Raw genomic sequence first — 19330 nt, 5'->3', positions numbered from 1 at the left:
TCAATAAAAAAACTTCGTTCTTTTAAAATTATCTTGCAAGTATTTTAAACAAAAATTTGCATTAATATATTTAACAGAACTTTCTTGTTAAATTACAAACAAATGTTTCTGTTTAAATTATTATCATTATTAAAAGTATCGAAAAATTATTGTCAATAAGTTATATATTTAAATTACGTGTTTTTAAAAAATATTTTCTTTTTTTGAAACGAATTTTCTTCTTTTTTTTACATAACAAAAATTTTCTAGATAGAACTAAGAAAACTTTCCGATACATCTAATACATTTTCATTTATACACATTGTCCAATAAAGTAATGATAGAAATGAGGCCGATAGATATCGTTTCCTTGAAATCAATTAAATTTCTAATTAAATCGCGAAGAACTATAAATACTATTCGACATCGAATCGATATTTTAGACAGATGAAATTATATTCCCCGGAATTGATAATAATAATGTTTGATCTGAATTGTATTAAATACGTATTAATAATTTCACTTAATCAAGCGAGTATAATAAATAATTCATAAGAATTTATTATTTTTTTTTTTTTGCGAGAAGACCTATACATTTTTTAATCATTCAAAACGATTTTTATTCCGACTAAATAAAATTGTTTCGATTCGAATATTATACATTGCATTTTGTATGTCTTCTCAAACCACACACACACACACACATTATGAAAAAAATTAGTTTTGTTTGGAAAAAATCTAAGTTTTATCGATCGTAAAGTCTGCAAACTGTTTAGAAAGATGATTGTAATATTTGTAATAAAGAAGGCTCTGATGAAGAAACAGAACGCATCTGCGACGAAACGAACGTACGAGAAACGCGTACGAGCACTATAATCACAATTCTCACGATAGTGTCAAGGTTACGGTATACTATGGTCTCTTTGTATTCTTACTTGTCTTTTATAATTATCTTTTACTGTTCTTCAACACAACAAACAACGGAGGGTCGAGACCGTACCGACGGTTTTTGCATTCAATTGAATTAATCCAAACTATAAATTCATTTATTTCAAAATTATATTAAGTTATAAGTAAGTAAATGTCTCAAAAATGTATTTAATTCAAAAATAATTAATGATTCACTGTGCATTAATTTATATGAGTATATTTTATATAATTTGAAAAAAAAAGAAAACAAATAATAAAAAATTAACTTTCTTATCTTTTTAGGAACTTTCTTATCTTTTTAAGAAAATTCTTTAAAAAATCTCATTTCACCAACTTGCATGTATCAAATATATATAAAAGAATAAATTTATTTGACAATTATGTTATTTTAAAGGATGATCAATATGCAAAAAATGAATTTCATTGGATAATAACTATTGATTCACCTATATCCGTCTATATGAATACTTAGGAAAAAATAAATTGAAAAATCAATTTTATCTTTTCAAGAAAATTCTTTGAAAATCTCACTTCTTCAATTTGTATATATCAAATATATATAAAATAATATATTTATCTTACAATAACTATTGATTCACCTTGTATGAGTTTATATAAGTACTTCAATAAAAATAAAAAAATAAAACATATCAAGTACATATAAGAAAAATAACGTATATCAATTATACACACACACACATATATTTATATATATTATATATATATTTATATATTATATACATATATAAATATTTATTACATATATAAATATGTAAGAAAATAGATTTATTTGACAATTGTTACTCTCAAGGATTATCAGTATATCAAAAATTCATTTTATTTAACAATAATGATTCACTTTGTTTGAGTCTGTACGAATACATATTTTAAAAACAAATAAACAATTAAATTGTCTTATCTTTTTAAAAAAATATGTTGAAAAAGTCACTCTTCTCCAACTTGTATATATCAAGTAATATAAGAGAATATATATCTACATAGAAAGATATGAAGTCAAAGGAAGTGTCATTTCCGTGAGCAGTTAGAGTCAGCTGATATGAACAAAGAACAAGAGTCGTTCGGAACTATTCATTCTAACCTTGCGTAAAATATCTGTTGGATCGTAGAGGAGATGTCCTTCTGAATCAGGTGATAACCACTTATAAAGTCTAATAAGATGTTATTTTCACACATTATCTATTTCAGTTATTTAAACGAAGGGCAATGTTACAATCGAACAGGATATATCGAATCTTTTGAGGCATAACTTTTTTATAAATCTTTTTGTAGAGTACGATATTTTTATGAATTTTATAGCACATATTTCTAATATTTCATGATTATTGTACATACCTTTAATCTGACGAACAATGTTTGAAATAAGAGAAGATAAGAGAGAGAGAGAGAAATATAAACCAAAAAAATTTAGAAAGAGAAAAGGATGATCGTTGAAAGATGAAAATGAGCTCTTGTAAAAAGGCTTGTATCAAATTGCAATTATATGAATAATAACAATGATAATGGTAATAATAATAATAAATTAATATAGTAATAATAAAGAAATAATCATGAAAATAATAATAATAATATTATTATTACTATGATAATTATATTACTTATTATAAATATAATCACGATTATGATTACGAAAATAATAAAGATGTTAAATGGCGTAGTATTATAATACTAATGGTAATAATGATGACGATGATAACAACAATAATAATGACTGTAGCAATAATGAAAATAAGTATTAGCGCGCGCATGTATATGTGTGTCTATCAATTTTTTCTATTTACATGAATGACTATGAATGAAAATTTTGTCGATGAAAATCAAATGAAAAATTCTTTTGAAGTTTATCGTTTCGAAGTTCGTATATCTCAAGACTTGATACACTTTGATGTAGCCTTTTGAGTGAATGTGTTAGTAACAATACTATATCGTTCTATTTATATACTCAATTACATATACGTGTTCATGGACATGCTTGCAGTATAGAAGCGCAACTTTCAAAACGCATTATATCGCCTACGGGCATACAAGCGATTTAAAGCGACTCCATTTCCTTTTGCCGATGTCGATTTTATTCGTTCGTGCGTGTATATGCCAGTATATATGTGTGTATATAGAAAAATATCGAATAAAGGAACCCTCCTTCAAGTTTTGCCTCTTACCTCTCAACTTGCTTTTGCTCTCTCGTATATTGGAAGGAACGGTCACTATATAAATGTACATAAGTAACGTTCTACCAACTTAACAGGGTAAATCATGGATACCAGAAAGAACATTGAACCTTTATTGTTCTCTCTTTTTCTTTTTTTTTCTTCTCTCTTTCTTTCTCTCTCTCTCTCTCTCTCTCTCTCTCTCTCTCTCTCTCTCTCTCTCTCTCTCTCTGTCCGGTCTATATATACATTATGTACATAGGATGAATCATGTGTGTGTGTGTGTTTGTATGTGTCGTTTGAGTGAAATAATATTTTATTTTTTAAAGAAATAAAAAAATAAATAAATTTTTATGACGTAATATTACACGAGGAAAGTATTATGAGAAATTGGAAGATAATAAAAAAATTTTTTTATAACGAACGAATTTTTTTATTAAGAAATAAAAAATAAAGAAATTTTTATAAAGTATTATATGAAAAGAATGTTATGAAAAATTGGAGGATAATGAAACATTTTTTTCTAATTAACAATATTTATTAAAGAACAAAAAATAAAGAAATTTTTTCAGTTGAGAAAATTTAATAAGTGATCACGAAATAAAGAGATTGATTAATTCAATAAGAAATTAAATGATAAAAAAATTTCTTATTATAAAGAAAATTTAATAAAAAATAAAACGAAATAATCGAATTTTTGTAATTTAAAAAAACGAGAAGAAAACAATTTTGAATTAAAAATAAAAAAAAATAAATATAAAATTTAAACAAATTGTTTGTGAAATCTTTATAAACGCATCGCATCATATTTCTATAATAAATTTATGATAAAAATATATCTATGTTTATATATTATATTAATACATACACACACACATTAATATATCTTATAAATATGTTTTTTGTTATGAAAAGAAATGGAAATATGTCGGACTACGATCTCGCAAAAGTATTTATAAATATTATATCTCAAAGCGTAGATAAACAGACTTGATAAAAGAAAAGTAAACCAGTGATCTTTCGGCAAACTGCACCTTAGGTAGAGTAGACTTATTAAACTTTCATGTCAGGCGAGAGAACAATCTCATTCGCACGAATAATATCTATTTCGGTTTCTATATCTTTCTATTGTATTACTAACCTCGCTATTCTAAAGATTATCTTTATTCTGAATTTTCATTGATATAATATAGCAATTAAAAACAATTAGTCGTTGTTTAATTAACTTTGTTGTTTGTCCTCAAGAAGATATTTATGGGATTGCATGATTTAATGATGTACACAGCAAGTAGATTCGAAATTAATTATAAACATCTTCGTAATTATAATTTATGTAGAAAGAAGCAAATTAATTTTGGTTTACTTCTACCACATTAATTATTTTTAATTGTTAATTAAACGAAATATCGTTCAACTTTTCACTGGTAATGTTAATTTCAATGATAATGTTAAAAGTTTATAATTTGTTAATTACATTGACTTTATAAATAAAGAGAAGACTTTACAGTTCCACATAACTTTCTTTTTTTTCTAACCTTGGAAACATTGACGTATAAATATATTAACATATTAGTTTCGGTCAATAAATAATATGTATATGACGTATACTTATTATGGATGTGTATACGTGATGATTTAATGATGTGCACAGCAAATAGATTCGAAATTAATTATAAACATCTTCGTAATTGTAATTTATGTAGAAAGAAACAAATTAATTTTAGTTTATTTCTATCATATTAATTATTTCTAATTGTTAGTTAAACGAAATTTTATTCAATTTCTCATTGGTAATGTTAAAAGTTTATGACTTATTAATTACGAGAATTTCATAAATAAAGAGAAAACTTTATAGTTCCATTTAACTTTTTTTTTCCAACCTTGAAAACGTTGACGTATAAATGTTAACATATCAGATTTCGTCAATAAATAATGGTTATGTGACATATACTTATAATGGATGTATATATAACCGAATGTGCATTTAACCGAATATTATACCAAATAAATGTAACCTCAATACTATATTATTGTTGTTACACTATTGTTTGTTATCGTTATTGTTTCATTTAAATATGAAAAATACTAAAAATTCCATTATTACTTATTGATCAACCCAATACCATATTATTTAAATATCATTGTTGTTTTATTTAAATATCGTATTTATGAAATATTTATTAAATACCATAAACTTCGACAAAAGATAAAATATTAAAAATTTCCATATTAATCCAATTGGCCAATCCATTATCGTACTATAATTTGTTACAATAGCGTTGTTTACCTATAAATACTGTTGTTATTTTATTTAAAAATAAAATGTAAAACACTTTGACATTATTCATTGGCCAATCTATAATTGTTTTACAATTTTTATAACAGTGTTGTTTAAACGCTGTTATTTTATTAAACGCTATTTTATTTAAAATAGAATATTAAAAATTTTGCATCATTTATTGACCAACCGATCATTGTGCTCTCTTTATGTTATTATAATAATATTATTTATTTAAATATTGTTGGTTTTATTTAAAAATAAAATATTAAAACTTCTGATCTTACTGATTGGCTAACCTATTACCGTGCTGTAGTTGTTATAATAATATTATTTACTTAGATATTGCTGTTATTTTATTGAAAAATAAAATGTTAAAAACTTCGATATTACTCAATGACCAATCTATTATTGTACTATAATTTGTTATAATAGTATCAGTTACTTATAAATGTTGCTGTTATTTTATTTAAAGATAAAATGTGAAAAACTTCGATATTGCTTATTGGCCCATCTATTATTGCATTATAATTTGTTATGATAATTTTGCTTACTTATACGTATTACTATTATTTTATTTAGAAATAATATAAAAAATTTGAAATTATTCATTGACCGATCTATTAACGTACTACAGTTTCTATAATAGTTTTGTTTACTTATAAATATTTCTATTATTTTATTAAAAAAGAAAATGTTAAAAATATCGACATTACTCTCTTCGAGGAACTCAATAGATTTGGAAGAGTAGAAACGTACGCTTGAACTTTGTCACTTGACATTTCTCTTCCTTCCCTTAACGCATTTCAGAGAGTAGCTACGCGAGAGATAGCAAATAGCATGGCTCCGTTGTCGGATTTCGCATTCTTGCGACGTAACGACATTTGCATTGAAATTGTTGCACCCGAGCGTGAATCGCTTTTCGCATTCGAAATTACCAAAGAAAGAGATAAAGACAAAAAGGTGAAGAAAGAGCAAACATAGAAAAATAAACATACATAAGAGTGGATAATCCTTAATCGTGTCTCGGAATAATAAGTTTTACTGAAGATCTTCTCAAAAATTCATTAAAATTTAAGGAAGTAATCAATATAATGAAAAAGGATTTTCATTATTATTGTTATTATATAAATGTTATTATTTAATTTCAAACAGCTTTTTAATTTGGAATAAATTAATTATGTTATAAATAAAATAATATTTTTAAATAAAATAAAAATTAACTTTTATAATCATATTACAGTAATAAATAATTATATTGATAATAAATTAATAATCTAATAAATTAAATTATATTTTGTAAATTATAAATGATTTAGAATTAAATAAAATTTTTATTGATTTCTATTATAATTACCTATTATTAAATAATTTTATTGATTCCTATTGTAATTATTTATTATTAAACAATATACAGTTTAATTGGCCTTACGAGGTTTGCATATTTTTTCTTTTTTTGATTTATATATACTGAGAATTATAAATTAATTGTTTTTTTAGAAACGCAGATATAAGTAAAATTTTTTAATATATATATATATTTTTTTTTAATATTCCTGATGTATCATCATTATAAATTAAAAATTTATTCTTACGTTCTCATTGGTCGTTGATATCTGTCTTTTCGATCTACCATGGTATACTTGTGGTTTGATTAATGTGTGTCTGCTGAACTCTGGAGATGGTCCTATAACAAATAGAAAAATAATTCATTTTTATTTCAAATTCGTTATAGATATTCATATTTTCATGTTTTTTGCAAATTTTTCCTATATATCAAATGTTAATAACTTATTAATAATAAACGTAACACACAATAATAAAATTATGTTATCTTCTTGATATATATAATTCCTTCAAAAATCTACTAATAATAATAATCGTCATGTTATTTATAATATTAATAAAAATTATTCAACTTTCGGTTTAACTGGGAAAGTATTTTATTTCGTACTCCTTTAAAATATTTGACATATGAAGAAATTGTGAAACTTTTTTTAATACACACACACGCACGCATACACACTATTGCTTCTAACAAAACATGTATTAAATTGGCTCTTAATTTATAATCAACCTACGTAACAATAATTTTTATCCCAAATAAAAAATTTTGTTAAACAAATACAAAATAATAATAATAATAATAATAGTTCTGTAAAAAATAACAATATTCATTTGAACGGAAATAATGTCACGAATTATTAATCTCTTAGATTCAGACATTCTAGGGACATTAGACTAGTTTAGAATTAAGAGTAACAATGAACTAGGTCGCCGTTAAAGCTTTGATTGGCTCTTTAGTATGAGTCGCTTATAATGCAAGTGTACTCGTACGAACCAGACGAACATAATATATGTAGTACGATGTTCGTGCATGTGATGTTTTTATAGCTATAAGATTGACGTCAATGGTGGCGATGAGAAAAAAAAATAGAAGATCATAGTAAAAAAACTTGCTATATGTATACATTCGTAAGCCGCACCGGAAAGGAGGAGTCATTGACCATGGGTACGAAATGAAGGACGAATTGTAATTAAGGATAATTATTTTAAGTGAGTTTAAATACATGTCTGAAGCTCCAGACATTTCGTTGTATATATCTAGGTATTTATTTTTGGAGAAATTTTGGTAGTTTTTCTTTCTTTTTTCTTTTTTACTATTTTTTTTACAACCTCGAATCGTGACTTACAAAAATTATGTGTCATATGTATATGTATCATATGATATACATGGATATAGTGAAATTTTCTCGCGAATAAAAATGTTTAACATTTGTTTGCTGCTTTTTTTTTTTAGTTATAAAAAATGATGTTGAAGTTTCAACTTTTTCCCACTTTTCTTTTTTCTTCTTTTTCTTTTCAAAGCTGTCGCACCATATAGATATAAAATCATTGTAGATTTTTGTAATAAGATTTATACTTGTTGCAAAAGAAAAAAAAATAAAGAAAGGGAAGAGAAAAGAAAGAAAAGAAGAAGAAAAAGAAACTAAAATTTTGATATTTATAAAATTTGGTTAATACATTTTTTAAAACTAAAATTTTCTTGGGACTTCTAATATTTTTTTTGAAACTAAAATATTGTCGACTAAAAATATTTTAAAACTAAAACTTTACGAACTACAATTTTTTATAACAAATATTTTTCAGTAAAATTTGTGTACACTAAAATATTCAAAAAGAACTTGTTTTTTGTAATTATGATTTGTTTTTTAAATTATGAAAAGTTTTTAAATTATAAAAAAGTAAACAAAACAATTCAGAGACTGTTTATAAATTCTGTTCATTCATAAAAATGCAATTATGTTTGGTTATTGCTATTTTTCACTTTAAAGTGATGAAGAAAAATATTTTCGTAGATCGTGATATCTTTTATTTTTAATTTCTTATCTTCTTTGAAAACGATTATAAATATTCAAAAACTTTTACAAGTAAATATTATTACTTTTAATCCAATCTATCATTTACTTTTTCCTTTTTTTAAATAAAAACTTTCATATGTATTTAAGCAATTAATTAATTTGGTGAACCATTATTCGCACAATATATTTCCTTTTCTTTCTTTTTATTTCTATTTCAAAAATTACATTAAATAAAAATTAATTGAACGTAAATATTTTTTACTTACTATCATGCACTTATTTATATATATATATAGTATGCTTGGAAATATATCATACATAATAACACAACAAATGAACAACCATGAAAAGAAATAACGTTTTACATGAAAAAACATTCTCCTCTCATAAAGTTTCATATTTCTTTTTTTATTATCTCAAATGTATTTTTTATATTTCCTTTTATTCGTGATTTTTTGTTATTACTAAATAAAATATCCGATGGTTTTTTCTCCTATTTAATTACTCTATTGATTCGTATAATAGTTACCGATCGTTCGTCATTAACCATTTTGTTTGTAATTGATGATATCAGTTACTCCCCAGTAATTTCGATTAAATCCATGAATTAAAGATCAAGTTAGAAATTGAAACTCGTTAAAACGGAAAAGAGGACGAGGAATAATAAGTAAGTAAGAATAGGATAGAAAGAATATTTTAAAGTGAATCGATTTACGTTAGTAACGTCGCGATCGTCCTAAAAAGAAAAGAAAAAGAAAATATATATGATTTAGATCTCATCTAAAATACATTGTACGTGTTATAATGGCGGATTAATAAAGATTAACATTGCATAAAAAGAAAAAAAAATTTTAATTGTATATATAATATATAATTATATATATATATTCGATAAAAAATTAAACATTTGATAGTAATAAAAAATAAATAATTCTTTTTTTAACACAATTTATTATATATTAAATATTCAAATTTTTCGTATTAAATTATTATCTAATGATATATAATTTATACATCTTGTCTAAAATATATTGAATATGTTATAACGACAAATTAATAAAAATTAGCATTAAATTGAAACGAGGAAAAAATTTCTAAATAAAAATTTGATAATAATAACATTAAATATTTAAATATATAAATAAAAAAAAAGGAAACAAATTTTTTTAATACAACTTATTATATGCGTATGAAATACTGGAATTTTTCATATCGATGGTATATAATAAAAAAATATCTAAAATTTGTATTAAAAGTTTCCAAAAACTAAATAGGCATAAAATATTAATATTTAATAGAATTAATTTTTAAAATTGCGTTAGATCAAACGAAATAAAATTAAACATATGGGATTCCTTAGCATATGCAATTTTTGATTCTTAGCATATCCTTGTCCCAACATGCTGTCCTCTTAGCATACGACTATTTGGTCTGCAAACGCACCGGATGTTCTCGCCCTCCGCCCTCCACCCTCCGCCCTCCGCCCTCTGCTCTTCGTCATCCGAATATTCGAATACATTATGTTCTCGTCGCGTATGTATACCCTTGGTAAATATCTCTCATAATGCAGTCACAGTTTCCACGGTTTCCATTAAATTTAAATAACCTTTGTATTTCATTTCTATGCCAATGAGAAGTACTTACACGCTTTTGAGCATATTATAAAATCTTGTTATCGTTAGTCAAAAAAAAAAAAATTAAAATAAATGAGATCAACTTATCTTCATTTTTTAATACACATAGTAATAAATTGCGTGATAATAAATAAAAAAAAAATATTTACGATCAATTAATTTCAATTCAATGTAATTTTTCATGAAATAACGATCAAATAGAAAAGAAAAGATCTGCAAATAACGATTAGCGAAATTAAATAATTGTTTAATTATATGAGTTTTTATTTAAAAGAAAAAAATATGATAGTTGAATTAAAAGTGATAATATTTGCAAAAGTCTTTCGATATATTACCACCGTTCTTAAAAAAATGGGTAATAAAATAAAAACAAAAAAATGTCAATCTGCGAAAATATTTCTTTTTATCGCTTTAAAGAAAAAGATAGTAATAACCGAACATAATTGCATTTTTATGAACGAAACATTATCCTTTCATATAACCAAATTATTTAGTATATAATTATATAAACATTTATATAAATAAAAAGAATATAAAAATAATTTTTAAACTGTTTTGATTACGATTTCTTGCAACTTAAAGAAAAAAGAAAAAGAAATTTTCTTTTATGTTTTAGCGTAAACAAATTTTGTTGAAAAATACTTTAAGAAAGTTGCAGTTGTTAAAATTTTATTTTTTAAACATTTTTACTGCAGAAATAATTTAATTTCAAATAAATATTACAGTGTACTAAAATGGGTTACATTATATTTCATTATTTTCAATCATTTTCAGTTATTTCGGTCATTTTCAAAAGAACATTTCGGATGCATTTGCAATTGGATTACTTTGAGTTCTATTATCAGTTATATGCTAATTATCTTAAAAGCTGTTCAGAACTCTTAAAGGAGACCTCAGTAAAAGCATTTTTCTCAGTTACAAACATCATGTTTAATAGAACAAAAACATAGAAATAAATAACATATCTTTTTTTTTTCTTTTCTATTCAAATCACAAACACCATCGACAACGTACAATTTTCTATTAAAGGTATCGTTGAAACTTCAATTAAATTCTGCGTATGCGTAGGTGTCTCGGAAAGAATATTATCTCCTGTCCATTGAAAAAAGAAAGGAAAAAATCATGAAAGAAAATAAATAAAAAAAAAAAAAAACTATTTCGTGTACTTTAGACAGAGTCGAGAAAGCGTCAAATATTAATAATCACTTTCACTCGTTGAATATTTCCCTGTTTCCGTATGTTTGTTTAATCCATTAACATTTAAAACTCTTGAAAAGAGAATATTTACTCTTTCTAAAAAATGTTCTGTGCATAAGTTTCATGTACCAAGAAGGGAAATATGACGATAAGGGAAGAAAAAAGAAAGAAGAAAAAAAACAATGATAACGATAGAAACTACAGGACTTCCGGTTCTCTTAGGACCACCTTACTTCGAATGACGTCAGACTATAGAAAGAACGTGCTAGGAAATCTCAATCTATGGTACGTATGTATGTGTTAGATTATGTACGATGACTATACCAGAATAATTCTAATGGACATTTCTTGGAGGAACGGAAGTCACAGAAAGGAAACAATGGTTTCTTCTCGAAGGAGAAAACAAAATTAATGTTTTCTTTTTTCACTCTTCCCTTCGCACCGATCCATCGACAGCATAAAATTATACTTTTATTCGAGGAAATAAAATTTCAATGAGAATCGAGCTATTGTTGACCTAACGAACAAATAATTTCTTATCCGAAATTTTTCTGAAGAAAAGAATGAAAAGGGTGAAAAAAAACAGGAAAATAAGAAACAAAAATGAAGAATCAAATCGTGATCGTTTCACGGCTCAAGATAAGTGAATCATACGATGAGAGTCGAATTAAAAACGAAGCGCACGGCGAAAGCTTAGGATCGTGCATTAGCGCCGGTCAATTAGGCCACCGTGTTGATTCGGTCTAACTGACGGAGAGACAGACGCATGTGCAAAGGCGGATCTGCCTTTCGTCTTCCCATGCCACGTTCCCGTTTCACATGTGCACCAAACGAGCATAACCACTACCACCACCATCATCGACATCAGCATACCTCCCACTTACCCCTCACCATCATCCCCACCATCTCTTTCTCTATTCGCAGCAACGGAACATAACGGCCGAAAAGGTCGTTGCTCGGTTGCGATTAAACTCCCGGTTTCACGGTGGCCCTCGATTCTAAAGTTTAAAGAGAAAGAGAGAGAGAGAGAGAGAGATAAATTATGAGTAGAAAAAATGGACCAATTCGCGACAATCCTGAGAACTTTTCTTTATAATTATGATGTTTCTCTCTTTTCATAAAAGTTAAAATTAAATTCAATAATATCATTGCATTAAAAAGATTGTCATTTTTATATACTATCGTTTGTCGTTTATTTACTTATTTGCTTGAAAAGGATTGCCTTCTTATAGAATAAACAATGTTTAAAATCATACTTAAATATTTTTGAAAATTCACAGAAAACGGTAACTAATAAGTGAAAAAATAAATGAATTTGCGACTACTTTGCAAACTGCTCTTAATTATGATGTGTCGTTCTTTTCATAGAAGTTCAATCTAAATTCAATAATTTAATTGCATTAAAAAGAATGTCGTTATTTTTACGTATTATCGTTTCTCATTCATTTAATTGTCTGTATAATAAGTTGAAGAACAGACTAGGTCCTGAGAAATCAAATCATATTTGAAAATTTTAGAAAATTTCTAGAAAAAGGTAACTAGTGAATGCAAAAAAGAATCAATATAATTGCATTTTTTAAAATGTCGGAATTTTGACGTATTTATCTAATTATGCATTTGGTAATTCGATAGATTGACTATGTCCTGGGAGAACAAATAACACTAAAAGTCATATTTAAAGATTTTTAGAGATAAATAGCAAAGTACACAGAAACATGTAAATATAGAGTAAAAAAATGGAACAAATCGATCCCGAGAACATTTCTTAATTATGATATTTCTTTCTTAATGTTATGATGTATTTTCATAAATGTTAAATAGAAATCGAAAATTTTCAGTTAAAAATAATGTCGTTATTTTTACGTACTATAATTTAGTCTAATAATTGTCCATTCGATAACTTGAAGAAACGATTAAATACTAAAGAAGAACTTAAATTTTATAAAATGTTCTTCCGAAAATTTGTATATTTAATTTATTTATAAAACAAATTCCGAAGATATCCAAAGACGTCAGTTTTTCGTTCGGGCAGCCAATAGACTTAACGTGGCACTTACACCGGGATTCGAATTAATTGCAACGTCATTGAACGCAAGTGTATTTAGTGAATGGTCCAATCAGAGACCCGTTTCTACACTGCTTTGCCGATCCCAGTTCGAGCTCGTTAGTCAATTAAACTTCATAATTAGAGCATCTACGAGAACGACGTCTTATGTATGACTCACAGATACGATATACACGGACAACACACATATAAAGAAATACTTGTAGCGATAAAACGACAAAGAAAGAACATAAGATCTGCCGAGGACGGATATTACTTGTCTCGTTTCTGTTTTCTAACATCATGTTCGTAAAGAGAATACACCAACGACTATACTAACGAAATCGATGTTGTTATATAGTATGTTAGGGGACGACAATACGTAATAAGGATTTATATGTTTCTTTGAAAAAGGTCAAACAGAAATGGCAATAATAACTGCCACATAAACTACAATCACTTATGGTGGACGAATAGTGCAAAGTCTGAAGTTAATTTTTATGTTAACGCTAAAAAATAAAGTGAATGAACGTGAATTGTACATAAGATGGTTGGTAATACGTATGATATGAAATATGCATGCATGCATACATACATAGAAATATGTAATTATATACATACATAGATATACATATACATACATATATATATATATATATATATATATATATATATTCTTTTTCGCTTAAAGAAAATTACGTTTTAATTATTACTGAATGAATATGTATATAATTACTTTGGTGTTTAATTTGCACGTGCTCGGTGTCTATTTGTTTCGCTAAATAAAGTGAATGACGACGACGACGAAAGAAGAAAATATTGTCTTGCCGAGTTCTTTTAAAGCACGTTCGTCAGACGAACGTGACTTACAATTAACGTCTGATTCATTATCGCGGTATCCAATTACATCTTATAATATGTTCAGTTTTCTTTAAATTTCTCTTTTTGTTGTATTTAATACCATGGCGCGTAACGGACCCTACTTTTTATTTTTAATATTAATACAATATTTTCAAATGAATATTAAAAACGAAATTATTTTATTGTTTCAATCATATTATTCGTATCATATATAATTGTATATCATAAATAAAATATTATTTTTAAAACTTTTCAAATATTCGTAGTATCTTATCAAACATGAAAAAATTAAATTCTTTTTTTATTTATAAATACTAAATTCTCACATATATATAGGTATATATATACATATATTCACATACATATATATTTTTTAAATATCGCAAACATTCGCAAATATAAGTATCATATCAAAAATTAAAAATAAACTTATTTATTTTTTTCAATTTCTCTTCAACTACTCTACTTTAAATGAATCTTAATATTTTTACATATATGTACGTATATTCGCGTACGTACGTATGTGCGTATATTACTCAATTTCTCTTCGATTATCCTACTTGAAATGAATCTTAATTTTTTCACATATACATTGCTCATATTTTCACTTATGCATATATTACTCTACTTTAAATGAATCTTAATTCTTTCACATACATATTGCTCATATTTTCACACATATATATTACTTTATTCTAAATGAATCTTAATGAATCTTAATTTTTTCACACACACACACATATATATATATATATATATATATATATAATTATATGTATACATTATATACAATATATTGTATTATTTCATTTACATTAATCTTAAAAATAACTTTTTATTAAAATGATGAATTTTTTCATGCGAACTGATTGAAATCTATAATGTCTATAATCTTATCGTCTTATTATATATTTACACTAATCATAATACAGCCATCATTACGAACGAAAGTTCCAATAAAAAAAAGAAACAAAAAAAAAGGAGAAAGAACCAGAAAGACAAGATATTCGAAAGTCGAGTTTAAAAATACATATATCGATCCATTCATTCTAAAATCGATCACATCCATTAAGTACGATTATATCGAACAGTATTATTATCGTAAATCTCGGAGTTTCGCACCTGGCAAACTTTAGTAGTTATGTAGAAACATAACCATATTGAGGGAAATCCACTCGGTGAGATTAAATCCACGATGGCTTCACCAATCGGATATTGTACGATCGCCAACGTACGATTCCAACGTATGCGGGATTTCCGCAGGATACGTTTCGACCGCATTTATCGGATTAATTCGCACTCGAGCGTTAGCAGCGATCAATGCAAGCGTAAAATCGATTTATTCGAGCGAAGGTGATTCCTATCTAACGTTTGACTCCCCCTTACTCTCTCCTCTCTCTCTCTCTCTCTCTCCCACTCTCTCTTTCTCTTTCTTTCTCTTTTCTTTCTCTCATCTATCCCTATCTCTATCTCCCTATCTCCATCTCTTTTCCTCTCTCTCTTTCAATCTTCTTTTCTTTTTTCTATTTCTCTCTTTTCTCATTCACCCACACGCTAACTCTTTGCACGTTCTTCAAAGAACTCTGGGATTTCACTCATGAACGAAGACAGATCTAAAAAAAAGAAGGGTTGCACGAGAAACATTTACGTACATTTTCGATCATACGTTACTACTTCTCTATAGATTCAGTCTATAGTAAGAGTCGTTTAATCAAGTAAAGTACTCTTGAATTTTCTATCGAGAATCTTCGAGATTTCTTCGTTTCTTTTAACTATATTGTTCGTAGATATATATTCTTTCTTGTATAGTATATAAGTTATATATTTTATATAATATATATACACAAATATAAATATATAATTATATATTTAACATGTATATACATACATATATATATATATATATATATATATATATATATATATACAGATATATAAATTTTGTAAATATTTTACGTAAATTAATTTATAGAAATAATACTTTGTAAAAAAATCATTTATATAATACTTTTCATTATTTGTTTAAATAATACCTTTTATAATGTTTATTTAAATAATATCTCTTGTCTAAATAACATTTTTTCATATTTATTTTAAATAACATTTATTTATTATTTATCTTAACAATACTTTTTCATACGTATGTCAAAAATAATATTTTTCAACACCTATTTATTTGAAAAGAATATTATCATATCCTTTCATACTTTTTTAAATAATATTCTTTAATCACTTAATTAAATGTGTAATAAAAAATGTGTATACGTAAAATAGATATATAGAATTTATATATTTTTGTTTTATTAACCTATATTAAAAAAAAAAAAAAGGAAAACTACTCACTAAAGAATTTTAATTAAGATGTATATTAAGCGATTAAATATTAAAGAAACCGGTTGAAAGAAGATAAGAAAAAAATTGAGAATATTGAATCGAAAAAGGAAATGCAACTTCTTCTCTGATGCGCCGTTTCGGACGCGTCAGATTAAGCACGAGTTCAAGTTCGTCTGCTTCTCTTGGGTTAATTGCGGTAAATGGACGTCAAGTGGTGGTTTCGCGTCTTGGGATACGCGTTAGCAAAACCACCTTCAGTTTTCATCCGATATCTTCTTATATCCTCTTCCTCTTCTCTTTTTTTTATATTTTTTTTTGTCTACATCCTGTCCTTTAACTTTTTATCCATTTACAATAAAAATTCCATAGAACAAAAATCTTCGTAATATGAACCACCATTTTTTTCTTATTAATATTTATATCCTTTTTCCGTATCATATATTTTCTAAAAGATAGTGAGATAGAAAAAAAAGAGAAAAGAAATTGTTATATGTTTTAATATTTGTATAAAATTTTATAGTATTATATTCTATATAGGTATATCTAAATAAAATAATACCTATCCTATATAAAAAATACAATATATATATATAAAATATTCTATATGTATGTACATAATATATACTATATTATAATTATAGACAGACAATACCTAAATGATGATATTATCTATTAATTGAATCGCTAAATGTTTCCAATAATTTATAAATATTTGTTACTTGTATGATTACTGTCAATCTAAAATTAAAAGAAATATTTACAAGTACCGACAAAATTAAATTAATCTTTTATAATTTTCAAAATAAATTGCCTTCAAAATGATTCAAAACTAAGACAAAGTAACAATTTGATAATTAAATAAACAAATACAGAATACAGATATTTATAACGATTTAAAATTAATTAAATATAAATACAAAATAAAAAGATCAAATAACTAAAATTGATAGAAAATTGTTTAGAAACCACTTTATATTTACAAAATTTCTCAATCTAATTCAATATTCAATTTCTTTTTTCTTAATTTTAAAAAATAAAAATTTAATAATTCAATAATAAAAAAAAATTAAATAATGTGAAACAGATATTTATATCTATATAAAATGAATTAGATAAATAATTAAATAAATATAAAAAAAATAATCATTTTCTAACAAATTAAAAAAATTAAAGAGTTTAAAGAGAAAAACGAGGTAACGCTTCGATAATAAAAAAGGAAAGAAAAACGTAACAAAAAGAGAAAAAGGAAAAAAAAGAAGCAACGAAGAGAAATATCAACGTTTAAATAAAATGAGAATTCTTTTTCTATTTAATCGAACCTGTTTAAATCAAAGACTTAATAACGGTATTTAGCCCAATAACCTAAAACCAATATTTATTAAATATCCGAGTATTTATTAATCGTCATTACTAAAACTGAAATAATAGAGAAACCAATACATTATCCGATATATATATATATATATATATATATATATATATATAAAGATAAATATTATATAAATATATATATATATATATATATATATATATATATATATATATATATATATTAAGAGCGAAAATATTCCAATATTTCGATTTTTCTATTAGGAACATAATTTTAGCGATATTATAGCAATTTCAATACTATATCGAAGCAGTTTCAATATAACTTTTTGTTAACAATTGGAAACAAAATAATTATCGTTTTTAAATTTTGTTTTACAAACATTTTTCCAAAATTGAAATAGTGATAATTCCCAAAAAAATTATCAATAAAATACCGATATTTCTAATATCAGTAGTAATATTATCTAATATCAGTATTCACGTATTTCGATTTTTATAATGGTACAAAGGTACAACCGAAAATATCGATATTATGTCGATCTTTTTTCTTTTTTTGTAAATGTCCCTGATCTAAATAGAACAGAAATCGAGTAATAATAATGTTCGTTCTTTTTCACATTGGAATCTACGTGGCCTAGAAGCGTGAAGAAAAGCACAGAGAATTTCTTAAGGATATGAATAGAAACGAACGAAGAAGATGCGTTAAGAGAGACAAGGAGCTTTCCAAGTGGTCTACCGTCGAGAAGAACTTACGATGCCAGGAATGCTTAAAAGCGAATTCAACACCGACAAAGTCTCAAGTATTACCTTTCGTAGAATCAATTGTAGTTAACTTCCTAAAATTGTTCAAAATAATTCATAAAAGCCTGATATTGAATTATTTTAAGTAAAAATAAAGAAGAAAAAATATTCAATCCATTTTCTAAGAAAATTTTCTTTCCAATTAATTAAACTATTTAAAATGTTTCGTAGAACGAGATATAATATTATTATATACGAGTATTACATTATTATGTATATGAATATTAATTAAATATTTTAAAAGAATAAATTACAATAATTTATTATTTTCCGAATAATAAATATAATAAAAAATAAATAAAATGAATAATAAAAATAAGTAATATTTTTAATCGTTTATTTCTAAACAATTTAAATTTGTGTATCTTGATACACAGATATAATAATAACACAAATAAAATAAATTTATAATA

At 25.1% G+C, this 19330-nt stretch overlaps 1 protein-coding gene across 1 annotated transcript in view; it reads right to left on the bottom strand.

Annotated features, from left to right (window-relative positions):
- The window catches only part of LOC127069525 (uncharacterized), a 77270-nt gene that overhangs the window by 24292 nt on the left and 33648 nt on the right, over window positions 1-19330 (bottom strand). The window contains exon 2 of the mRNA XM_051006633.1: window positions 6948-7039. Within this exon, the coding sequence (XP_050862590.1) occupies window positions 6948-7039 (92 nt within the window). The remainder of the gene's footprint in view (window positions 1-6947; window positions 7040-19330) is intronic.

The sequence above is a fragment of the Vespula vulgaris genome, chromosome 15, assembly GCF_905475345.1.
Source record: "Vespula vulgaris chromosome 15, iyVesVulg1.1, whole genome shotgun sequence".
Taxonomy (NCBI): domain Eukaryota; kingdom Metazoa; phylum Arthropoda; class Insecta; order Hymenoptera; family Vespidae; genus Vespula; species Vespula vulgaris.
Note: the sequence above shows the minus strand (reverse complement) of the source record. Positions and strands in the feature narration are given on the sequence as shown.